Here is a 26,994-nt window from a genome sequence, read left to right as displayed (position 1 = left end):
ATGAATGAATGCATGAATTTACAATGAGTTGAGGAGAAAGCGTTTCTTTTTCTTAAACAGGAGCCTAGATAGGCATTTGGCCAAGTACTTTGAAATGTTTTCAATGTCTAATATTTCTAAATGTATTGTGGACTGGTGTGAGGTCTTTCTAATTGTACTGGAAATGAGTTTAAATACGGTAAAGTTGAGTTAAGATTAGTATTCTCAGAGCAGACCTGAATCTAAGCTTAGAAAAGGAAATTTACATATAAATAGAAAATTAAGTCAGTTTTCTAAACAGGTATTTTTGAAAATCCAATAACAGGTTAACATATTTAAGGTTTATACAAACACCCAGAATATTTTTGACTTAATTTTAATTAAACTTCAGGAAGTATTTAAATGATAAGTAAAAGAGGAAGAAAGCACTCTCTTGTGCTTCTAAATTGCATTGAAGGATATTGACAGCTTTAAAAAAAAGGATCTCAGACTGCCTGTCTCTTCCCCAGCCAAGTGATTCATAGCAAAAGACAGGTTAAAATACTTCCCTCTGGGGCAGTGTGTTGTGAGATGTGAGACAGTATGTAAAGTTAACGCGAGAACAAGCTTATGTGCTCTCTTCTCTTTATTCACACGCCATTCTTTATAAGCGATATAACTGAACGTTTGTCTCAGAGCATTTTACTTTTCCTCTGGGGAAATGTGAAAGAAAATTATCTGTGGAGGATAAAAACACGTTAATGTGTGTTAATTTATTCTAGAAGAGATGCAGGAGTCTTACATTTGAGTGGGACTTAGAGTTTAAGTCAAATAGTGATTTCTGGGCATGAATGTGGGAAGTGCTCATGACTAATTATCACCAATTTTTAAAGTGGTTGGGGGTGAAAAAATATATATATATATATGGTTCATTGATATCTCTCTTCTTCAATTTTCTCTTTACAAATACTACCATTGTTAAGTTTATTGTAATTGATCTATAAATGGAGTGAAGTCAATATCCAAGTTTCAGTGTGGAATGAAAGGACAACTAAGGTTAATACCGTTTGGCGAGACAGCATAGAAAGATGGCCTGAGACCCAGACACAGGGAAAACCACTGCAGGTCACACCTTCATAGAATAACCACCTGTCACTTCAGCTGCTTATCTCCCAAGGGTCTCTCCACTTTAACCAACTTTCAAAATTTATTTTTATACAGTTTTGCTAAGCCTTCTTCTAAATACCTATAGTTAAAACCTCTTTGCCTTCTTTTTTCCTTTTCCTAGTTTGTCAAAAGACTTATCTGGCTTTTCAATGTAACGTGCATCCCTCCTCCCCATGACATATTTTTACGCCAACCTAATACCCTTGGTATACCTTAGTTTCTTCCTTTTGGTCCAGGCTGTCACGAATACATCTTTGGATTTAAATTGTCTGAAATTTAAATATGAAAGTACACTTGCCATCCTCCTTCACGGTAGTTTTATTCTCTGAGTTTTGATGTTGTTTTTGTTTTTATTTACTTTAAATTTTTGTTACCAGAAAATAAGAGAAGAGTTCAGAATTGTAATTTCCATTTTATATCTTATTCTTTTTTCCCTACTCTATCTTGTTTAAAATTTAGACTCATAACATCCAATAATTACACCTTTTCTCTTTGTGGCCTTTATTAATGGTGAATGAATTTAGTGCTTTTGTCCTTGGTTTGGAACAAGCCTTGCCATTTATAAAACTGCTTTTATTGGAATTATCTGTCAAATGAACTTACTCTCCATTTGTTGGAATTTTGGAGATTCAACATTTTTGAAAGCCCTTGAAACTCTGGTACCTAGAGAAATACAGAACTGGAAAATACCTGCAAAATATAGCTTCCAGGAAAGATGAGGACATCCCAATAATTTATAAGAATTTGGACCCTGGATTAACCAAAAACTTCCTACTGTTTTTTTCATGAATTCTACTCATGCATTTGTCAAATATTAAATAAATGACTACTAGGTAGCAGATCCTATTCTATGGAGTTAAAGTATAAAGATATGCAAAATATAGTCTTTTGAGGGGCAAATTTAATTATATAAGAATAATAAGAATACAGAAAATGCAGCAAGTTAAGCAATGGGCCTATTTTGGGGGAGGGCAGTCACTTTTTTAGGCAGTAAAATATACATAACTGAAAATTTACCATTTTAACCATTACTAATTGTCCAGTTCAGTGGCATTAAGTATATTCACAATGGTTTGCAAACATCACTACTATCTATCATCAGAACATTTTCACTGTCCCAAACTAAAACTCTGCACTCATTAAACACTTGTTCCTCATTATTCTCTCCTTCCACTCTCTGATAACCTCTACTCTACTTTCTGTCTCTGAATTTGACTGCTCTAGGTACCTCATATAAGTGGAATTATACAGTATGTGTCCTTTTGTGTCTGGCTTATTTCTCTTAGCATAATGTCTTCAAACTTCATCCATATTGTAGTATTTATCAGATTTTCACTCCTTTTTATGGCTGAATAATATTCTATTATGTACATACCACATTTTGTTTATCCATTCATCTGTTAATAGATACTTGGATTGTTTCTGCCTTTTGGCTAGTGTGGATAATATTGCTGTGAATGTTGATGTGCAAGTGTCTGTTTGAGTGGGGGATTTCTATTTATTGGAAATAAATTTGAATTTAAGAAAAGATGCAAGGATAATTCAAATAACTCATTCGTATCTGTTAACCAGAGTCGAAATGTTAACATTTTGTCCAATTTGCTTTATTAATTGTGCTATCATCCATACTTTTTTTTCCCAACTATTTGTGAGTAAGTTGTAGAAATCATGTTGTTACCAGTTTCGCCTCACTCCAGTGGGACTCTGACCCACACTCAGAGGAGCTCCGAGGTGGGGCCCGTGGATGGGTCTTGTACCCACAATCCGTCCCCTTCCTCAGAGAGTTCTTTCCTGTTCGGTGTTGAAGATTTGACAAATTTCACCTTGTGAAATTGAAGCTGAGCATTCAACAGCACGGGCTTTATTCAATGGCCAAAGAATGGAGAAATGGGCACTCAGTCCACAAACCAACTTCTCAGCTCCTGGAGTAATTCGGCAGCTGCTGTAAGGGGTCTAGGTAATGAAGGGGAGGAATACTCATAGTTGTTTGGGGAAATGGGTAGGCTTTTCTGAGGTGCAAAGGTGCTACCTCTTTTCTTGCTTTCTTTGATTATATCCTGCCATTGCCGTGGCAGTTGTCAACTGTCCTGGCATTGGTGGCTGTGTTATATAATATGTTAATGCATTACAAGGAGCATATAATGAGGTGTAGGGTCTATGTCAGGTCAAGTTGCAGTGCCATGTTGCCTTCAACTAGTTTTAACTTGATTTGACCTATTTCTCAGCCATCTTCTCCTTCCTCTTTTTGTGGTGTCCTGTAAGCTAAAGAGAATGAGTTAGGCTTGTGCTGAGCAGGGTTGTGCTTAGTGTCATGCAGCCAGTAGGTTGGGTAACAATATCTAAACTTTCCTCTTAAAATCAAATAATCCTCATACTACTGTCACCTACTTGAGAAGTGACTGAGGGTAATATGTAGAGTATCAAAAATGAATATTTACTTCACGGTAGATTTTAGGACTAGCATACTTTAACCTATACCACATAGATATTAAAAAGTAAATATTTCATTTATGACATCATCTCCAAATTGCTTAATTGGCAAGGATAAAATATGTCAGTAGGGGCCAGCCCGGTGGCGCAGCAGTTGAGTGTGCACTTTCCGTTTCAGCAGCCTGCACTTCACTGGTTTGGATCCCGGGTGTGGACATGGCACTCTGCTTGTCGGGCCATGATGTGGTAGGCGTCCCGCATACAAAGTAGAGGAAGATGGGCATGGATGTTGGCTTGGGGCCAATCTTTCTCAGCAAAAAAGAGGAGGATTGGCAGCAGATGTTACCTCAGGGCTGATTTTCATCAAAAAAAAAAAAGTATTCTTACTGTTCAGTTCTAAAGTCAAATGTTGTATTGCTTTCAGCATAGTTATTTTCTGAGCCAATATTTTAAGCCCTTTCAATAAGGACTAAAATGTTTATATTGGCAAATTTTCAAATTAGTTTAACTTGTTAATGTAATATTTAGATTCCTGGCAATATAAAACCAGTTCACTGTGATTTACTGTGAGTAAGAATGACCAAACAACAACAGCAACAAAATGCCTCAGAGATGCTTAACAGAATGGAGAATTAAAAAAACAAAAGCAAATGTTTGTAAAGTGTGTTTTGAAACTTACCATACAAAAGGTAGTATTCTATTATTTTATTCCATGGGCTAATAAAGATGGTGATATGGATCAAAGAAAATATTTGACTTGTACTTTAATGAGGACTTTGCCTGTTAAACAATAATCCCTGAGTTAGGGATAGATAAATGTGCACACTTCTCTCTGTACGTAAGGCAATTTCTCCAGAAGATCCAAAAGGCTATTATGTATAAGTGACACAATCAGAGGTGGATATTTTTTCACAGCAGCAGGAGAGACCATCGGGGATGGTTTTAACTGGGATCTTGTGGAGGGGCGGAAGCATTTTCCCTACTTTCATGGAGTATATTTCCCCATGATATATGCTGAAATTAAAAATGCAGAAAACCATATTGGTTGAATTTTATCTAGAAATGTAATCCTTCCATCTTTCCTTAAGTCAGAACTGTGCAAAAGCAACCGAACAGCATAATACTCTTATACTTTAGGGAAAATTGTGTCGATTTCAATAAAGTTGTTTCCAACAGATTTATATTAAATGATTTCCTGAAAATTGTTTATAAATTGAATTTTTACTAAACCAAACAATTCTTGAAATTACAAAAATCTTCCTATTCCGCAGAAAGGCTTTGAATAGGATAATCAAAGAATGACAAATACAGTAAAAAAAAGTTGACTCATTAGCGATCAAATATGTTAATTAAAATATTGAGATTCCATTATTCACCTAACAAATAAACAAAAAAAATGTTTGAAAGTCGTTAGGTGATTGATGAAAATATGGCATAGCCATCTTCTCGTCCTGCTGGTGAGCATGTAAATTGATACAGTCTGAGTGCAACAGAGTACAGATTCCCCTTTTAGAAACTTTTGAAAAAGAATTGAGGCCGTTCCCCAAAATTCAGCCTCTAGTATCAACTTAAAAGATCAACAACTGCAGATTAGTTGCATAGTTTAGCATAAACACTATTGTTCATTAAATATAATATAGTCAATAACATGGAAAGATATTTATTGTGTAGTGCTGAAATAAACAAGTCATGTACATACAGGCATACACACATATACACATATATATATTTTTGTACATAGCCGAGTGCGGACATGCAGAGAAATATCCAGAAAGGATGTTACTAAGGTAATAACTCTGACCCTGCATCGGGACAAAATAATAAGAATTTTCAATTTTCTCCTATTTTCTTTTCAATGACTTCATATTCAAATTTTTCATTTTAGAGGAAGATAATATTTTAACTTAATAATACTTTTAAAGCCCGTCAGGTTATTTACTCTTCTATATGAATAATGATTTTGGGGAGGTAAAATGGGGAGATACTATGAGGAAACTGTGCAAAGTCCATCATTTATGGATTCTTTGAACTGGAACAAGTTTTCTTAAATCCATGTTCCTCACATAGTGCTTATTTGTAAATTAAAGGAAAGAATTCCTGTCTTAGTATTGTCCTGAACATTAGTGAATATATAAAATATAATTTTTGGCAATACCTTGGCAAGCGGTAGTTGCCCAGTAATGAAAGTCATAGGTTTTTAATTATTTTATGAAATTCAGGTATGTTTCTTGGTCATGTACTAAAGTAGGCACATCCATAGAAGGGAGGGTTTTGATAGACATATATTATCCTAAGTACTTAAAGGAAAGACTTTTCCAGTTTATCTGGAATTTATTTCTGTGGGTAAAAAAACGTCTACAAAAAGGCAATTCAAAGATAAAGGGAGAATGAAACAATTGTATTCTAAAAGCTTCAGAGCCCTACTAATCTATAAGTGGTTGAAGGTTACTTTGCATTTCCATGTCATTTTGGTGGCTAAATCCTTAACTGGTAGTTTGTATATTTTAGGAATATCACACATTTTGAAATCTAATTTTAGTACAGTTTTACTGTCTTGATTTCTTTTTTAATGTAATTTTGTTGATTGTGGTTTATTTACAATGTTAAATTGTGTAATCAGCATAAATATATGCAATCATGCAATTTAATTAGGGAATGTTATTTAGGAAAGTAATGACAAAATTCAAGCATTCATGACACTTGAAATTCTTGAGAACTTTATTTTAAAACTGCTCTTTGAATGAATGGTAGTTGATATTCAAATTTAAGTATTTCTCTTTTCCAAAAAATATGAAAAAATCTTGCTAAATTTTGTGGAGGAAAATATGGTATTAAAAGTATGATACAGTTTGTGAAAGACCAAAATTTCTTAACTGTTTACACTGATGTTCAACTTTCTGTTTCTCATCATTTTCTCAATTTTTAGCTTTAAGTTTCCCATTCTTGTGAAAGAGGCTGTTTAGAATATGATTTGTTTTTTTAACTCAAAATCATAGGTTTGCCTAGAGAAATATTTTTTCTGTGTCAAGACAGTTCGCCTCTAGTACCAGCTTGAGTTAATTATGAGGGGAACTGGGTAAGTGGATGAATTATGCAAGTCATCAGCTAGCAAATACTCAGAAAGTACTTAATGAAGCAAACACATCTTTGTATATAAAGTAATGTATATTTGAGTGTAAATAACAAAGTGTCAGTTTGTTTTAAAGAAATATATGCTTTCTGCTGTAACTAACATATTATTTATGAATCCTTGCTTCACAATGCCTTTGATATTCAGAAGCATAAATCCTTCCTGTGATTTTGTTCATAGAACTTTTTTGTACAGTCATTTGGAGATATCAAAGCTTAAGTAGTTTTGCCCACTGCTTTGCCGTTCAATTGTTGTGTGAAGATATATTTCATTAAATATATGAATCAGATGTGAGAAGTATAATAATTGGGGAAAAAATCCTTTCTCTTGCTGTATTACTCACTCCGAACATTTCGAAGGACTTTGAAGTTATAATATTGTAAGACTGATCTTTTATTTGAGGAAACTCATATATAGAAAAAGAGGTGAGAAAGCTATAGGAAATTGCACAGAAATTGGCAGAGCTGCTTCTAATTTTCTCAAGATATAACCCAACATATCGAAGTATTCAAGGCTAAGAATTTCAAGCAGAGAAGTAAGATTGTCTTAAGGAAGAGCTGCCATGATGGAAAATCAGGTCACCCCTCCAAGTATGGCATGACGTCACTCAGGGGAACAGACACACTGGACACCCTTTGCAGTTTTCACTAAGAACATTTATTGTAAAAACAAAAAGGAGCATAAAGATGAATAAATGACACCTCCCCTGGATAAGCTCACAGTAGTTTGTAGAAAAGTGGCATTTAATCAATAATTACAATATAATGAGAAGAACACAGCAATATGTTTCAGTAAAGTCCTATGAAGTCATATTAAAATAACTCCACCTACGCAAATCATATGATAGTGCTGAGGGAAGGATTCACTAAGTTGGAATATTTTAACTTGACTTTCAAAAAGTAAAGACTTAGGGCTTTTTTCCCTCATTATAGAAGCAATAAAATGTATAAATAAAGATATGCCAAAAGAACTAAGTAAAAACTAGCTGCAGCTATCTTGTGAAACACAGAGAAAAATACTGGTAGGATACAATGTATTTCTTTCTGTCTTTTCTTTTGTGTTTGTGCATATTTGTATATATGTTTCTTTCTTTCTTTTTTTTTCCTGAGGAAGATTTACCCTGAGCTAACATCCACTGCCAATCTTCCTCTTTTTGTGTGTGAGCCACCACCACAGCCTGGCCAAGGACAGACCAGTGTTGTAAGTCTGCACCCAGGAACTGAACCTGGGCCACTGAGTGGAGCATGCCAAACTTAACTAGGCCACCAGGGCTGACACATATATATTTTTTCTATTACCCAATTCAAATCATATCATATACAGCTTTCTATACTTATTCATAAATCTTTTTTGGACATCTAAGAATATTTCCACAGTATCAAATCCTGGAAGACTTTTATTACAGATTGAAAAATCGTCCATATGAAATTTTGATTAAAATTAGGATCCCACTACCAATATTGGATAATACAATACTTGTTTCAAAAAACACCCTATCAAATACTGACAAGTAACAATTTTACAATAAATCTCTCAAGGTAGTAGAGATAAGAATTGTATTTTACTGCATTTCTTTCACTTCTTACAATGTTAAACATTTTTATATATTTATTAGTCTTTATATTTTCTTTGTTGTGAATTATCTATGCATGACATTTGCCATTTTTAAAATAGAAGACTAAACTTTTAAAAAAATTACTGGTATATATATTTTTCCATATTAAGATAAACCATATGTGATTGCCATTTTGTAGGTCAGAAAATTGAACAGATATAAGTAGTATTAATCATGATATATGATATTTTTCCTGCTGGCCTTTTAAATATATATAAAATTGAAATCAGACTGTTTATTTTTCTACTTATTTTTTAATGGCTTTCTATTGTGTTTGTGTGTTTTGTGACTGAATCTCCAACTTGAGCATCTTAAGACGGTATTTTGTTTACCCTGTATTTGTAACCTTAGCACACAGCAGGAAACCCATAGATATATATTTTGTAGTTGGATTTTTTACCTTTGTCCAGGAATGATATTCAACATTTAACAACTAATAATACCTGGTCAGTCATAACGGGCACAGACCAGGCCACAGGGCTGAGCCGGACCTAGAGGGCTTGTCAAACCAGGTGTTTCTCCCCTAATTGTTGGGTTATGTGGAGGACATTGCTCATCTTTTTGGGGGGTGGGGGGGTGAGTGCAGTTAATCTGTTAATTTGTTCAGGTTGGACTCTAGAATCGCTTAGTGAAATTTCAGAAAACTACTGCTGGGTTTGATTTTAAGAATATGGTATGTCTTTCACTTACTAAATCATCTTTTAATAAAGAAACGTGGGCCCAGAGTGGTTGAGTGCCTTGTCTGAGGTCGCACAGTTATAACCTTAGGACCATAAGTTTTTAAAAAACAAACAATAGAAATAATTTTCTGTTGAAGAAATTGCAGGTGTTATTGGTGGTTTGTCCAAGTCCACACAAATCTCTAGAGGGCATTCAACCTATAGAAATTTGGGGCTATTTTGGTAAAGCTATGATTTACCTGATTTAAATCAGATAAAATTTATAAAACATAATCTGATAGAAATACATGCCCTGGCTGTCATCTGCGGTCACTGGCTAAGTCAGGCTGGGCTCAGCATTAGGCCATTATGGATTCTGACCCCACAAACTGAATACGGTCTGATGACAATATGCAATGAGACTGAGTCTATCAGACATCTGGCAGCCATAATTTAATAGAGGGCCCTCAGTGATTTGGGCCCGTGGCATTTGGACATCATCTTTGACACTGGCCGCCATTATAACAATTGATTCCAGCTGGCCAATTCTGGCTCAGAAGGCTCACATTTTCCATAGAGGGACTATTGGCCATGACTGGTCCTTGTTTACAGAATTTTCCATCTCTCCTGGCTGGCAGAGTCACACTTTTCATTCGTTGGGACTTAAACTTTAGTGCAGAGCCCATATTTTAAAATCATCCATTCCTAATGCAGGAAACAAGGGTATTTTAGGATGACTGATGATAAATAGAGGTATTAAGTTATTTTACCAAATAGTTTTAGTTTTGTATTGTGCTAGGGAGTGTCTAACCTCTCGTAATACATGAATTTTCACAAATTAAATAGTAAACCAGAAAACAAATGTAGAATATTTAATAGATGGTCCTAAATAGCTTGAAATATGTTTAGCTAGCCAGTAGCATGATAGACTTTTATAGCTGGGAGGGACCATAAAGACTATAAAGGTGCTTCCTCTCATTTTACAGATAGCACAAGGTCACATAACTAAAAATTCCTTGTGTTTTTTGAGTTCATTATGTAGTATTTTCTACCGCAAATCATAAGGACCTTATTAAAAGATAGATTCTCAGATTTAATTAAATGCCATTTTCTCTTTTTATAGATTATTTGTAGTTTATGGCTCATGTGGAAATGAGCTTATTCCTCAAATCTGACAGATTTATCTGAAAAATCAGCGGATGGCCTGAGATCTTTGACAGTCGTCTCTTTTATTATAAAGTGAGAAGTCGTTATCACAGCAAAACGAATGCTGAAATCTACTTGAAGGAATTCAATTTTTGTTTTAAGTTTATACTGGAGAGTTAACAGAAAATCCTCAATTAACAAGAAGATTATTTATTTTAAAGTGCTTTCCAGCCTTTTAAGATATAATAAAAACTGTAATCAATATTAATGTGCCATTACTTTCTGCCCTATTTTCACATTAATAGAGTCATTTCCTCACATTAGCAGAGTCAACTTGATGGCATATTGTATTCCTGACTTGCTTTCACATGCTGCCTTGTTTACGAATTTTTGTTGTTTTAAATAGCACATTTTCTCTAATGTATTATTTTTTTCTTTTAGATTGTTTCTTTGTGTCCTGTCACTAGGCTCTGTGATAGAGTGCTAAATTGACTCCCTCAGGCAGATTAGATGGGAGTTAAGACCCAGCCTCTGGATCCAGCTCTGGCTACTTTGCCAGTCCATCACTCACCCTCTCATAGGCATCAATTTCCTCTTATGTAAAATGGGGTAATAATAGTATATGCCAAATACATTAATTATGCAAATATTTAGAACAGTGCTGGCTAGGTAACTAACCCTACATGAAGGTTAGTTATGATTATTCATATTATTATTAGTAACCCATTATTAGAAGAAATGCATAAAACACCTCTGTTTTATAACTGTCAACACAGTTTTATTTTATTCTATTTATTAATACTTTAGTAAATATATAGCAGCTCCTTAAAATTGTCTTAAATTTTATTAGTGATTGCTGATAAGGTGAAGCAGGTTTTCCATAGAGTAATTTACTATTTTTATATATAAAATTAAAATATCTGCTAATTATTTAGTAGTAAAATTAGAAAACTATTAAATTTTAGAAGTGTGAATTGGCTCCTTGCATATATTGGATTGAATGTTTGATTAGATTTTCCCATTTGGTTTCATTTTCTGTATATATTTTTTAAACTGCCTAATGTTCTTCGCCAGAAAAATACCCTAGAGTGACCAAGATCCCTACAATGACTCGGGAGTCAGAGAAGGCTGAGGGTGGAGAATAAAGCACTTGCATCTTCGCCCTCGGCCTTCACGGTTCTAAAGCTGTGTTGCCTCTGAGACTGAACTCTTATGCTTCAAACTTCTAGAGTTACTCTCCACTTTTAAGTTAAAATTGTCTCTATTTCATCTACTTTTTTAGCTTTTCAATCGCACTAGGTCATGCCCACATTCTTCAAAGACGTGTGTTGTATTTCTTACTAAGTTCATTAACAGAAAAAAATTGAGATGCTGAACTGTAGCCGTGAGTGTTGCTGCGCAGCACCCAACTGGCCTGTGAGCTATTTTTGTGTCAAAGTCATATCAGATAAATAGAAGCTGTTATAGATTTGTTTTCCCATAGTTTTCCCCTTCTTCCACCCTTTTATCCCACTACTCAGAAACATGGTTAAAATCTTAAGAAATCGGAAAAGAGGTTACATACATCATTTGTTAAGACACAGTCTTAGATGAACAGCAACCTAGTCAATCATTCATTTACTCACTCATTCATTCGTCATTCAAAAAACTTTGGATGCTTCTTATATTTCAGTGCCCATGCTTAGACTGATGGGACGAAAAATATAAATAAGATAGAGTCCCTGCTCTGAAACGTCTCTGTGTCGGGAGTCTCCAAGGCCACACCCAGGTTTGGTGATAGGCTGGGAGGACTCACAAGACTCGGCCTATCGTTGCACTCATGGCTATGATTTATTACAGCAAAAGGATGCAAAGCAAAATCGGTGAAGGGAAAAGGCACTTGGGTTGATGTCTGGGGAAACCAGGGCGAGTGTCCAAGAGCCTTCTCCAGTGGGAGCACACAGGATGGGTTTAATTCCTCTGGCAACAAGCTGTGACAACACGTGTGAAATATTGTCAACTAGGGAAGTTCATTAGAAACTCAGCGTCCAGGGTTTCACTGGGAGCTGTTCACATAACCACCTTCTGTCTAGCATGTGCCAAAATTCCAGACTCCCAGAAGGAAGGCAGGTGTTCAGCATAAACCTTAATGTTTGTCGAAGCAGTGCAGCCACAGTGAGCCGCCCTTAACAGTTAGAGAATGGGGGGAACTCTCCCTAAAACTAACTTCCCAGACACCAGCCAAGCGCCAAGCTTGCAAACAGTATTTTCTAAGGACTGCAGTCTCAGGCCCGCTGTGTTAAGTCGTTTCTGCACAATCTCACCTTCAAGTGGGGAGGATGGGCAGAAGAGGGTCTACAGAGTCAGGTAAAAGAGTTATTGGATTATAGAAGAAAACTCATTTTGCTCTGCCTGGGGGTGCCAAGGGAAGCTTCATTTAACAAGACAATATTTGAGCTGGATCTTGAAGGAGCTGTGAGATTTCCCGAAGTCTGGGGTTAGGAAGGGCTTCGTAAAGGTGAGTTCATATATTCATTGCCAGTAAAGAGATTATTGAGAAATTCTGCATGGTGGGAGCACAGGGCATGATGGAGGAGGCAGAGACAAGACAGAGCAGTGGGAACAAGAGCATGAAGTGTTTTCTACTTTTGTGGGTGTTAAGGGGCCATTAGAGGTTTAATCACAAGAGATAAGTGAATAAATGTGAAAGGTATCTCTGGTAGCAGATGGAGAAAAGACTGGAGAGGGAAGACTTTGAAGTCAGTAAGACCAGTTAGGAGGCAAGAGATGATGACGTGACCTGTGGTGGGACTAGAGCACAGACCAGTGGTCCTCAACCGAGGAGGCACAAAGAATCACTGAGAAGCTTAAAAAGAATATGATGGCTAGGTCCCATTTAAACACTTTCGCCTCTCTCAACAAAGCATTCTGTATGCTTTCTCTTCCTTAGCTATCTTACTCTATAGTGCTATCAGTCAAAACTTCAAAGTCCACTGCATAGTCAGTTCACTATTGGACATAACCAAGGATATAACCATTTATAGGGAATTTCCTCTTCGCTTCTGCAATACATTGAGATGCAAAGTCATATGGCAGTCTACCTTAGCCAAATAGTTTCATCTGTTCTCAGATTAATATAGCCGGTAAATCTGTTTGTAGTGATCAAGCTTAATGTTTCTGCAGAGGATTCAGAGGGGTGATTTGGTTCACCTGTCAAGTGCAGACCAAAGTGCTTGTCGTGATGGATCTTAATGACATAAGATTCATGTCAATTTACATAGTTACTTCTTAGTGGTCCAACATATATTGTGTGTTTGATTTGTACACAAGACTCAAGAAATGGGGTTAAAGATGTTTTCAACATATAACTGTTAGTTAAATGCCAGGTATTTAAATAAAATCATTAAGATAAGACACGTATATAAACGTGTAGCCTGGCACAGCTCACTCTCTTCCCTTTTGTTTTTATTTTAAATTATTTTATTTTGTAGTGTATGATAGCACAAAAGAGACTTGCCAGGTTTGCAAAGAAGAATATGAGGATATGCATGAGTTTCTTGTTTTACCTAGACATTGTTGGGTTTCATAATGATGTTCTATTTGGAATGTAATGAATTACCTTCTTCAATCATAATTTATGTGCTTTTATTTTTTTGAGGAAGATTAGCCCTGAGCTAACATCTGTGCCTATCTTCCTCTATTGTATATGTGGGACTCCCGCCACAGCATGATTTGGTGAGCAGTGTGTAGGTCCACACCTCGGAAATGAACTGGCAAGCTCCAGGCTGCAGAGCGCGCAAACTTAACTGCTATGCCACCGGCTGGTCCCAATTTACATGCTATTTTAATTGAATAAAAAATCTCAAGAATGTGTTAAGATCAATTTATATATTATATGTACAGAAATATGTTGTTAAGCTTTCTCTCCTTATATCCAAATGGGAGTCATTAGATATATTTCATGTTTCCGTGAGTACGCAATTAACAACTACAGCAAAATATGTTGGAGAAAATGATCTTTGAGGGTTTTCCGTCAGTGGTTTAATTAACATACAGCGGACAGAAAGCAAACAATCTGTTCAGCCAGACCCTTCAAAGACCCCTCCTGTTGCTTTTGTTTTCATTACAGGTGGGAAGAGAAAATTATATCACATATATCTCTTCATCTTTCCTCTGAATGATTCACTTTGGTGGTGATTTAAAGAATAATTTAAAATATTTTTATGCGTTTGAAAGCTCATGAAGTGCATAGGAATGATTTACAATGTAGATAAACAGGCTGTGGTTTTGCTGATTTTCCTCAGTCTTTATTTCTATAAAATATCCATTTTTGACTTTTTTTATCTTCTCTAAAAATCATTCTGAAATGGGATCAGAATCTAAGCCAATTTCATACTTCAGTCTTGATGAACCATGTACTTCTGAGTTATGAGCACAGAGGAATGTTTCCTCTATGCCCGATTGGGTAGTCTTATTCATGACATAACCAGAGGAAAAGAATTAGGTTGAAAAAGCAATGGAAAGGAAATTCACAGAGGCCGGGGCCTCAAGCTCACAAATTTTCTCGTTAGAAAACCCTCAGGTCCTTCCTGAGATCCTGTTTACTCTCTGTAAATGCAGTTAGAGCCAGCAAATGCTGGAGTGATTGGTTTACAAAGTTTAAGGTAGCAAATTCTAGGAGGAGCAAGCACATCCATGATGGAGGCCATCCAATCAACGGCTGTAATAGCTGTGCTTCCGACAGTAAAGCCAGAGAGAAGAAAAAATTATAAGCCACTGCTAAAAAACAATTTAAAAGAAAACAAAATCCACCCAAACCCCACAGCTGTCTGGGGACTTACCCTCCTAAGTGCTAGAGTATTTTGGCTTGTTTTATATAGGCAGTCTACCTGTCTGTTAACTTTACCTCCCCCAATAATCCTGCTAAGGGATGAATTTGAATGTTCACTACAAAAACAAAAGTTTGACATATTAACCAAACTACCCAAACTTCAACTAGAGGGGTGTTAAAAGGTAAACTGAGGCATATGAAAAATTTTAAGAGTTTGAGCAAAAATCTGTTAGAATCAGGTAGTGCCAAACTGGAAGTGGTTAGGCATGTTCCACCAGACAGGAGCCAGGGAGAGACTTTTGTGGAGGAAAAGTAGAAGCTAAGCAAGGAAACTCTTTCATTGGCTATAACTTCAGCGTTTGCCTTATTTGGAAAAGCCTTGTTGGCTATTTGTGGTTGGTTGTCCTTAGGTTTATGGTTTCTTAACCTTGAGGCACTTACTGGCTTAGGTTTTGGTTTGCTTACTTGCAGGCTGCTGAGACATTAGAATCACCTCAGTGTAATGGCCTCCTTGTTTAATTAACTTGACAGTGGGGAGTACTAACTTTATTGTCCTTAAGTTTTGAGGTTCCTTTTCATTTGTTCTCTAGGGTAAGAAGGCAGAGAGAAAGTGAGAAAGACGCCTCCAGGAAGTTGAGAAATAGACTTCCTATGCAGACAGTTCCTGAATGTTAGTTATTTCCTGTCCTCCCTGCCCTGTGCCAGGACCACAGGGCTTAGTGTGACCTTACTGGCCTAACTGAGATGGTAGAAAGTACCATATTTTGTCTTGTGTTATAAATATCTAAAAAGAAAATGGTAAAATCAATGTCAGGCAATTAATATCAAACAATAGCACCCATTTTAAAGAAACCAAGAGTTGCTTTGAAATCCTGTTTAGAAGATTTTAATAAAGATGAATTATTTGAAGTATTACGCCTACTTTTTCTGATTTACATTATAGAGGACTGATAAACCTCTGGTTGGAGCCATTCTCTTTGTGTGACTTTTTTTAAAACTGTTTTTGTATCTAGGCCTGCAGATGGACATTCTAACAAGGGTCCTGAATAGATTTTCAATTGTTCCTACATGATTATTTGTATCCAGATAGCCTGTCCCCTAGTGCAAGGGAAATGCACCTCTCTAACGTAGACCTAAGTTTTGTGCTAGGAGGTCTTATCTGGTTGTTATAAAAGTTTATTGCTCACTTTTGTTCTAAGCTGCCTCATATATTTTTGATAATGAGGCAGGATATATAAATAAAGCAAATAAAATTGTTTTATGTAGCTTTGACTAGAATCGTAGGTCTTAGAGGCTGACACATCCTCAAGAAAAGCTGTCTGCTTCTGCAGGTAAGATATTCCCATTTGAAATATCGGGTAACTAAAGCACAGAGACTTTTGTAAATTATGTAGATCCCACATCCAGCAAACCTATCAGAAAGACTTCCAGCCCAGATCTCCTGAATTCTTGTACAGTATTTCTTCCATTACTTAATTCTGCTTGGTCTTATTATTCTCAACAATTAATTTATTCATCCATTGATTCACTCAGTCAACAAACATTTATTGAGCACTGTTCAATGGCCAGTAGGGGCACAGTGTTAAAAAAAGAAATGTGTTCTATAGTGATGATGACAATACTGATTAGACACACTTATTGAACATAAAATATTTGGAGGGTGGGAGGGGACCGTGATCAACCCCTTACATATGTGAGTTTTTTCAGCCTTACAACAATTCTATGAATTGAGCACAGTACATTTTTCTGGCTCTTGGGTTCCTTTCTGTGGACTTCTTGGCCATATCTGTCTACATGGTTCTTTAAGCCCCAATATTCTCTGAGCCCAAGGAAAGGTTTAGATTCCCAACACTATGGTGTGTTTCTCTCTGAGCTGTATCCACTAAGGCGTTAGGAGTGGGAGATTTTTTAAGTTCGTGGTGGACCTGAAGAATATCCTCTCTGTCTAGAAGAATTATCAGCACCCTTCTGAGCTGAAGGGGAGATATTTTAGGTCATTTGCATGTGACTAGGAATGATAGCCTTAACTAAGTTGTTAGAGTTCTAAGCAGCTTATTCAATGATATTATAAGCTGCATTAAATACATTTTGTCTTCTTGGAATGTTCTTGTATTGAGGGGAACAGCACAGCTATAATGAAATCACTGTTCTCTCAGCCCTTTATGAACTCATATCCTGCTGGTTATAAAGCCTGTCAATTCATATCTTTTGGTAATAGTTGCATAGAAGAGTGCTGTTCTTCTTGGTCAGAAACTGAATTTCCCATACTTGTGGTACTCCTTCCCCTGCTGACCTACTGAAATGAAAGTCTAGGAGCAATGATGAAATCTAATTTTCCCTCCTGGGGTAGCAGGATGAGCTGGGTCAGCAAGGCCTGTCCCTACAGATGGCTTTAAAATACCTTTGTGATTTGATCTCCTTGCCTTCCCATCCATTTCTCTAAGTGCCTATCACTGTCATCCGTTACCACCCTGACAAGATTCCAAGGTGAGAACAGCACAAATGAAAGAGAGCGTGTGTGATGTCTCCTGAGGGGGTTGTTTATTAAATGAGTTAGGCGATGGAGCAAGTCTGACTTGGGAGCTACAGGGTAATTTAGCACATTCACACAAAGATCATCCCATGTATTATTTAACCCGTTCAAATACATTGTCATCTCTTTGCTGCCCAGCATAACTCAGGTGAAGTGAACGTCAGCTCACAAGTTAATAATGTCTGACTTTGATTTTCAAATGTGCTGGAAATCACTTGGTTTCTTTCCTTTGTTTGCATTGTAGCTTGTTTTCTCAGAACGACGAGAGAATGTTTATGAAGTATGTGTGTGGTGGGCGGGGAGGGAAGGGAATAAAAATGCATTGCTTGAGGGCTGCACATCTGTTTTAGGGACTCTGCTGGATCTGCACATTAACCATTGTCATGACTTATGGCGTGTCCTAAAATTGCATTCTACTCAGAGTTGTTCATACCGACTCAAAATATTACAATTAAACAGATTTCACTGTTGTGAGTGAGTTTCCTATTTTCATGACTCGCAGAATGTGTTTTCTGCTCTAGTAGATGGCATGGGTATGATTCATAACAAGTGGTAACTCATTATTTTCTTTCTTTTTCAAACAGATTGGCAGTATCAAGTTGCACAGGCCTTCCCGCAAACAGAAGAGGAGGTGGAAGTGGACTCACACGCATTCAGCCACCGGTGGAAACGGAACTTGGATTCTCTCAAGGCAGTAGACTCGAACCGAGCAAGCCTGGGCCAAGACTCCCCAGAGCCCAGAGGCTTCACGGACCTGCTCCTGGACGATGGGCAGGACAACAACACCCAGATCGAGGTAGGCAAATAATCTGGGTCATTGAAACAGATTAATGAATACATGTCTTGGAAGGCACCCAACTTCCATGTATATATAAACAATGACCTCAGCTCAAGCTAGAGCTTTTGGACTTCTTTGTAAGGATCAATTGAATTCATTATATTCATTAATAATTAATTTGTTAATATTCAGTAATTCAATAAAATTATAATTATATTAAATAAATAGTAGCTAAGCCATTAAATCACAAATTCATTTACTCAGGAAACAGATAAACAGGTTCTTGGTGTGGTGGTAACAGTGAGGGGACACAAAGATGAGTAAAATACAGCACCTGCTTGCAAGGACTTCATTGTGTAAGGAGCTCTAAATGCCATAACCAAATCATCCCTGTGCCATGTGATATGTACAAAATAATATAGAGCCTGTAGCGTGGCATGGAACAAGGAGTGATCCATCCCACTTGAGTTTGGGGGAATGGGCTGTGTCAGAAAGGCTGAGGAGCGGGCATTCAGGCAGTGGCTTGGCAGACTGAGAGGAATTCATCCTATTGATAACCTGCCAGTGGTAGGAGAGATTTTTGGCAGAGTGAATTGCTTCTGCAACGGCTGCATCTTACAGGGGCATGATGTGCTGAGGAGTCTCGTGGGTTGACCAACTGTCTCAGTTTTCCCAGGACTGAGGGGTTTCCTGGGGTGTGGGATTTTCAGTACTAAAAGTGGGGCAGTTCTGGGCAAATTGGGATGGTTAGTTACTCTTCGATTGTTAGTAATTCTTTGCTGTGGTTGGAGCCATGAAGTAGAAGGAGGAGGATGGTTGGAGATTGACTTGGTGAGTATGGAGTTTGCTGAAGGCAGATTTTAGGGTCTCCCAGAGGCCTCAAGGGTGGTATTGCACTGTTTAAGTTTCCATTGTCCTTAGCATTACAAATCATAAAATATGATCTTGTTAGTACACTAGGTATAATAGAAACAATCAGGTGAATCTTATGGAAATAAGTGAAAACCACCCAAATGAGAACAAACCCTGGCAATTAATTCAGTTTGCTATAGCAAGGGAGTCAGCCACCATCACTTGCCTTTGGCAGGGACTCAAATGCAGGCAGAGGAGTTGGGAAGGTTTCCAGTTACAGAAAGAGAAGGCCCAGGTAAGCTTTGATGGGAGGCTGTTGGGATGGAGAAGCTGGACGAGGGCTAATTAGAAGCAGAGCATCTCACGTGATTGGTTTAGGGGGCATGTTTGGCTTTCTGTGATTGGTCCTCCTGAGATGGATGCAGGAACAGAAAAAGAAGGGAAACTGTCAGTTATGAACCAAGTCCTGCCATTCTGGGCTGATTGCTGAGAATGTTGTGTTTTGGCTTCCTGGACTGGCTGCTGTAGAGGTTGGGGTCAGAGTTCTATTATCATCCGTGGTCTGGCCGTTGTCCATTTGTATATTCTATTTCAATCTGAAGTTGTAGTTTCTGCATTTTTCCAGGTGACAGGTTTATAATTTTTAAGAAGCAGCATTCTTTTCACTGCCCTGAAATACTCATTATTTAGGAAAAGAGGTCAACTGCATGAAACAGATACTATATAGTTGGCAAAGAGTAGCAAGGCATCATTTTGTTCCCTCACAGTGAGAGGGAATCTTTAGAAGATCTGAGGCACAGGCCATTGGGATTCTGTGCATGTGAGAAGCTCAGCAATTTTCAAAACCCCTCCACATCTCCTTTGCTAGTATGTGACTCTGGTGGTCCCCGGCTGCCCCAGCCAGGCCCCTTAAGAGGCAACAGAGGATGTGCCAGGAGCAGAAGTCATATAATAATCTGTAAGAGGCTATTCTGACTCCTGCAGAGTGCCTGCTATTTTGGCAACAATGTTGTTATAGCAACTCGAAGTAGGCAACATAATTTTTCCCTGAGCGGCTCTTTAGCTAGGGTGCAGCATAAAGAAAGGAGAGCAGAACAGAAGCAGAGGTGTTTACTCTCTGCCCAGAACTAGTACCCTGCTGAGATTAAAAGGGGAGAACATAGATTGCTAGAACTCTGTGATCTCGATGGAGGATGCTAAATTTTCCTGATCAGTTGTAAAATAGAAAATTCCATCGCTCAGGGATGTCTGAACCCCCCTCAAAATACAATCCCAGTCATTAATGATAGCCGTGATTTTGTTATTCAGCCAACTTTTTTCTTCTCTACCTTAACAGAGGGAGAGCACATAATGTCAGTGGTTTCGAATCAGTAAAAAGAAGGAGGAAGTATGGTGCAGGGAGCTATTTGCTGGGTGTTCACTCCCTGCTAACACCTACCAGGTGCTGTAGTGATGGATACTATCTTGCTTAGTCCTTCCATCAGCCTAGTGAGATTTGCATCACTGGGTCATCTCAATGACTTTCACACGAGGGCAACTTCAGATTTAGCGTTAGTGTTTTTTCCTAAGGTATCCCATTAATAAGTAAAGGAGTTGGAATTCAAACCCAGGCTTACCCAGTTCCCAAGGTTTATCATTTCTGCTTGACTTTGCTTCCTCTAATATAAGGACAGGTAAATGGCATTTTGATTACATAATGATTTGGGGTAATGGCAGCACCTGCATATCCATGAGAGAGTAAATTTGGGTTTCACTTTGGCTAGAAGGGGTCTTGTCTTGAAGCTAGATTTGTATAACAAGAGGACTGCTGTTTTTTGGAAAGTTTATTTATTTTGATGGGGTTCTGGGGATCGATGGAGATTATTGGGGCTCTACAGTCCCATAAGTCACTTCTTGGCACCACCACTAGTTTTGGAAACGAAAGCCCACATCTGAAACTTCTCTGCAAAGTTTATTTATCCTGGCCCTTGAAATAGTAATTTTGAACACTGTTGCATCTCTTCTGGGGAAAATAATTTCGCCTGATTGAGTTAAACAGGAATAAGAAAGAAAGGAACCAAATGGTTATAAAGTGACTACTCTGTGCTGGGCGTTGTGACAAGATCTTTCTTATCTTTTAGGAATAAGCATCTTGATTTATAATGGTTAATACAAGCAATGAACATGTGTGCTTTTTCCTTTAGATGCTTTAGATGCTTCCAAAGTTGATGTCAGGAATCAGAATTATTTTGCCCGAGAGCCCTGGCTATAGTAGGAGCTGTGAAAATAATTTGTTTCCCAGGGAGGCTAAAACTACCCAGAATGTCACTCCTGTGCGTGTTCTCTTCACTTCTGCCATTGTCTAGACTTTATACTCTATTTTCATCACTAAACAAAGACAAAAACAAAACACAATAGCATGTTTACCGTTTTGGCACCAATTCGTTATGAAACAAAGACTGTTATTCTCCTAAACTGGTGACAGTATTTTTTCTGGCTCTGCACAAGAACAGATAATGGAGGGATTGTAAAGCTTAGCATCCAAGTTAAAGAACTCTTCCAATTGAAGTTTTTTGTTGTTGTTCTCCGTATTTTCTTTTTAAATATTCTTCCCATAAAGATGTAAAGATGTTTTGAAACCAGGTGTATTTCCTGGTGAATAAGCGGGCACTCAACACTGAGCAAACGCCACTGTTGATCTGAATGTTGATTTATACGAGGCCTTTCTTCTTGTATTTCCTCTGTTCCTGTGGACTTGTAACCACTTAGCAAAGCAAGAAGAAAAGCACTTTCTTCTGATTGGTAGGTATTTAAAGTGAGGTGTCATAAAACCGTCCCTAGCATGCTATGTTTTGTAATTATTTGGGGGAATTTAAGGGCTTCCAGGACTTTCAGGTGAGGTTGAATTCCATTCATGATTCAGCCTTGTGTGAGCAGCCTTCAGTGAATTTTGTGACCCCAGAGACACATGCATGCATCAGCAGCGTGTGTGTCTCCACCTGGCTGCTGGCTGCCCTGTCATTTCCTGGCACAGAGCTCTTGCAGCATCAGTGGTGCCTTATAGAGTGGAGAGGGCTGGTGAGAATTCCTGATTTGCATGATGCTCAGTTTTACCAGCCTAGTCCCGTAGCTGATATTGGTAACTTACAGTTCTTCACTTTACAGAAATCAATTTCAAATTCCTTTGTAAAACCCTGAACCAAATCTGTGGTTTTTACCACTTATTCACGTGCAGTGTCTGGAGCATCGTATTCCCTCTCTTGGGACAATGAAAGTATTTCTGAAAAGGATTATTAAGTGTGATGTTTTTGCCTTGATTCAAAAGCACCTGTGGCTGGGGGCAGTGCAGTGGTGTTTAACAAAAGCATGGATGGAATTTGCTGGATGACTTGAAGAAGGGAAGATTTAAAAACAGGACTTATGGGTCATGTAAGTGTAGCTTCACGATCCAAACTGACCTAGAAATTGTCAACTCGGCCAGTGCCTCTAAGGTCATGCAGATGTGGCTAGACCACAGACCACACTTTGAGTTTCAAGGGGTTAGGCCACAAAGCAGAGTTAGCTATTGGTTTTGAGGATATAAATTTTGTGAAAAATCTTAGATTAAGTTTAGTTGCCTACCTTCAACATGGCTTGTGGATTTCTCATTCTGGTGCCAAATTAAAAATTGAAGGCATATCGAGCGATTATTATACCATCTATGTAACAGTTGTATCATCTATGTTTACGTTAAAGCTATTATCTTAGGAAGGTACAATTGAGAATCGTCAGCAAATATGTGTGATAAATGCAGCTAAAAACTAGTGATCAACCGTTTTTCTCCTAAATGCGTATGTAAAAACTCTCTTTGATCTTCTGCTGTGGCATACATTGGCAATTGTGTCTGCATCTTGATTTTAAGAATTGTACAATATGTTTCTTTAAAAAGTTAGCAATTGCTAATTGCCGCACACAAGGTTATTGTGCGTGTTCTAATATTTTATTGCAGTCCAAAACAAGGTAATCTATTTGAAAGGAAAGAATTCACTGGCAAATGCTTAGTCTAAAAAAGAGTGTGGTTGTTTGATGATTATTTTACAAAGAAAAAGGCAAATTCCATAATGTTCCCCGTGGGCAGAATGTCCGTGGTATGTTTGCAGTGTAGAGAATACATCTGAATATTCTGAGATAGTGAAAAATCTATTGCTCATGTGTCTCAAGCCTAAATGGACTTTCTCCATTTCAGAGATCTGACAATAACAATGATAAATATAAATATAGGGTAGTCATAAGACACATCATCCCATTTCACAGAAATAGAGTAATGGAAACTTGCAGAATACTGCTGGGCTGCTATTCTTCTCAGTGAACTCATAGAACAGAATATTTATATAGGAGAAGAATGTAATAATGCAGATTTGTGACATTTTTCAAAAGAAATAAATGTACTACCTGATAATGAACAGCTCTGCTACTGTATATTATGAATATGAAAAGCTGGTGTAGATTTTTTTTAATGAAGCATTTCCATCTTAGGGGATTTTAAATATGCAGAGACGTCAATATGTCCTTGTAGAATCCAGAAGCTGTGCAAAGAGGATACTAGGATTAATCCTGAAGAAGCACTCGTATTTGACTCCAGTGAATTAAAATTGTCCAAATGCTTGTAGGTGTCAGATTGGAAGATGAGAAAGAAAACGATGTGAGGGCACACAGTTGAAAAGGAGGAGAAATACTGCGTAGGTTAATCACTACCCAGAAGGAGACCCTTATTCTGTAAAGAGCCATGATTAATGTAGGGACAAGGTGTCACTGAACTAAGTCACGGAGACTTAGGTAGTCAAGTATCAAGGTATTTCTAGACAGGTTTGCACAGATAAGCAGGAGCAAGACTTTAAACTTCCTTTCCCACTATTGTCTTACCCTCTTCGGGCTGCTACAACAAAAATACCATAGACTGGGCAGCTTAAATGACAAACATTTATTTCTCACAGCGCTGGAGGCTGGGAAGTCCAAGATCAAGGAGCTGGCAGATTCAGTGTCTGATGAGAGTCCTCTTCCTGGTTCATAGAGAGCCATTCTTTTGCTGTGTCCTCACATGGCTGAAGAGGCTAGAAAGCTCTCTGGTATCTCTTTTATAATCCCATTTATGGGGGCTCCACCCTTGGGACATAGTCACCTCCCCAAACCCCCGCTTCCTAATACCATCACATTGGTGGTTAGGATTTCAACATATGAATTTGGAGGGACACAAACACTCAGTTCATAACGCTATGCTAGGGTGTTTGGGATTTATCAGGAAGGTACGTGAAAGCCACTGAAAGATTTCCAATAGGGAAAGGCAAGATTGCATTGATGCTCCTAAAATATTGCTGTGGGGGACTGAGTGGAGATCAGACAGCCCAAATCTAGGAATGAAAAGATGAATTAAATTTAGGTGAGAATTGTTGTGGAGTGACATGACATAGTGGTTAGGGGGAAGGCTATGGATAAGCATATGAATTTCAGAAATATTTAGAGTTCTAATCGCTAACTTATGTTAACCACTGTGAGCAAAGTTTTGCCCAAATTTCTGGTGCTTGCTTGATTCTGAGAGTTCATTCCAGATCCTTGACATTGCCTTCCCCAAGAGAGTGGCCTGCTACAACCTTGACATCACCCATCTCATGTGGGTTGGGAATTGTCCTCATTTATTCAACTCTGTATCAGCAAAGGCAGTACGTTAACTGATGACAAATCTATTTCAATTTCTTCTGTTTTGGTAACTGGCAAAAAAACACATATTTTTAAACTTCTGATTTAATCCCATTCACTTTCTTTTAGAATATTGATGAGGACTTTTCGTTTTCAAAGAAGAAAATGCTCTGAAAATAGTAAATCAGGCAGAACTTATCTGTAATTATTACTCATCCTCTAAAAAGATAATGAGGATTAAAATAGAGTATCATACATCTTGCTCAATTATAGATCATTCTTAGCTTGACATATCAGCTCTTTATTGAAACAAAAATGGAAAAAGATCCATAACTATCCTTCAGAGAGTTCCATAACGAATAACTGAAATATTTCTATGATGCTTCACTATTGGCTAATTGAGTTTACTTAGAGTAATGGCATGGAAACAGTCTTTGGGGTGATGCATACATGTTGTAAAATTATTAATTGTTCTAGTCATACAGTTTATTTGCAGAGCAAGAATTATGTTTGAGAGTGAATAATATTCTTTCATTCTCTGTGTACAAAGAGTAATATTATATTTAACCTCCCCCACCAAGATCCTGAGATTAATTCTAAGAATGTCGCACTGGGTCTTTCCTATCTCAGTCTCCTAGCCTTTCATGAGCACTCTGTTATATTCTCTGCCTCTCTTTGTATTAACTAGTGATGGGGATAGGGAAATTCTAATATAGAGAGCACCAGGGAACTCCTACCCAGTTGAATTTCTATTCTATCATCTTGCAATCTTATTTTTCTTCTTTGCCCACACTAACTTCCCACAGGACATTTAATATACACTTTTATACAAATTATTATTTTCAACATCAAAAATTATAGTACAGCGGGGCTGGCCCCGTGGCGGAGCGGTTAAGTTCGCGCGCTCTGCTGCAGGCGGCCCAGTGTTTCATTGGTTTGAATCCTGGGCGCGGACATGACACTGCTCATCAAACCACGCTGAGGCAGCGTCCCACATGCCACAACTAGAAGGACCCACAACAAAGAATATACAACTATGTACCGGAGGGCTTTGGGGAGAAAAAGGAAAAAATAAAAAAAAATAAAAAAAATAAAAAAATTATAGTACAGCTTAATGTTCTGGGTCTAGATCTTTAGCTAACTGATTTTTTAAAATCATGCTGAAAAAAAAGATTAATTATTTTGGAAATCCAGAATGTGGCCAGTCTTTATATGCTGAGCAAAGGGTTCAGGGTGAAGGAGCAAGTGGCCACTAAGCATGGGCTGCAATTCAGAAGCAGAAAATCCAGCAGATGCTGGAAAACCCTGTGCTGTCAGCCATGGAGGGGTGTCCCACAGTGGGACAGTGGTCCCGGGAGGCATGTGTCCTGTTTGCTGTCCCTCTGTATTGGGCAAGCATGAAGGGGAATTGCACAGGGGAGAGAAACATTCTAGCATCAAGCAGCAAGCAGTTCGGGCTTACCGGCCAGCAGTTTACAAAGTGCTACAAAAAGTCAGATACCAGCTCCTGAGTTGGAGTCACCAGGTCTCATGGAATGTGGAGTTCAGGCTCAGCCCATCCCCTTGCAGGGAGCATAACCTATCTCCTCAGCTATCTGGTTTCTGGGCAAAAAAGAGGGAGCTTCTGGGGTCATTCACTGGACACTCTCAATCTATACTAATGGATTATGCCCTCAGAACTGATTATTTTTGTGATTTTTTTTGCAGAATCAGAAGCAGAATAATAAAATGATTGTAGCTCAAAGACTAAACAGGTCTAAGTTGGCACAAGAATGTCAATAGCATGATTTTGATCACTAAACCTGGGGGAGCATTGGAGCCACTGCTTCTTCCCAGGAAGATCTGTAGTATAATGAATCTGCCAGCCCGTATGACATGAACTTACTTCGTTTTTAGAAATAACAATGCCAATACCAAGCCACACCAAGTCTTTGCCAATTCATTGCAAAAAACAAGAATATAAGCCTCTGGTAAACAATGATGTTCTGTAATTTTAGGTAGCACCCAAAAGTTTCTATAGACCTTTATTGAAGATGCTCATGTGTCTTTGTCAAATAGTGTGACTTAGATGGAAACCCTGTTAGGTCTCACCACAAGTGGAACATTACAAATATAAGAGACATTTAAAATTTTCTGGTTGTTTAAACTTAAAGTATGAAAAATTGTATTTCTATTTTTAAGAAATAACATATTCGCTAAGTGTTCAGGGGACTGTTACTTCCCCTTGTATTTCTGAAGCAGTTTTAAGGTAGATAAGCGTCTCT

The 26,994-nt window shown here is 37.8% G+C and overlaps 1 protein-coding gene across 2 annotated transcripts in view; it reads left to right on the top strand.

Moving 5' to 3' along the window:
- PLXDC2 (plexin domain containing 2) overlaps positions 1-26,994 on the top strand; it is a 406,735-nt gene that overhangs the window by 143,037 nt on the left and 236,704 nt on the right. For both annotated transcript variants that reach the window (XM_070501269.1, XM_014846019.3), the window contains exon 3: positions 18,033-18,244. In XM_070501269.1, the coding sequence (XP_070357370.1) occupies positions 18,033-18,244 (212 nt within the window). The remainder of the gene's footprint in view (positions 1-18,032; positions 18,245-26,994) is intronic.

This window comes from Equus asinus, chromosome 29 (assembly GCF_041296235.1).
Source record: "Equus asinus isolate D_3611 breed Donkey chromosome 29, EquAss-T2T_v2, whole genome shotgun sequence".
Taxonomy (NCBI): domain Eukaryota; kingdom Metazoa; phylum Chordata; class Mammalia; order Perissodactyla; family Equidae; genus Equus; species Equus asinus.
This window is presented reverse-complemented; position numbering and strand designations above follow the sequence as displayed.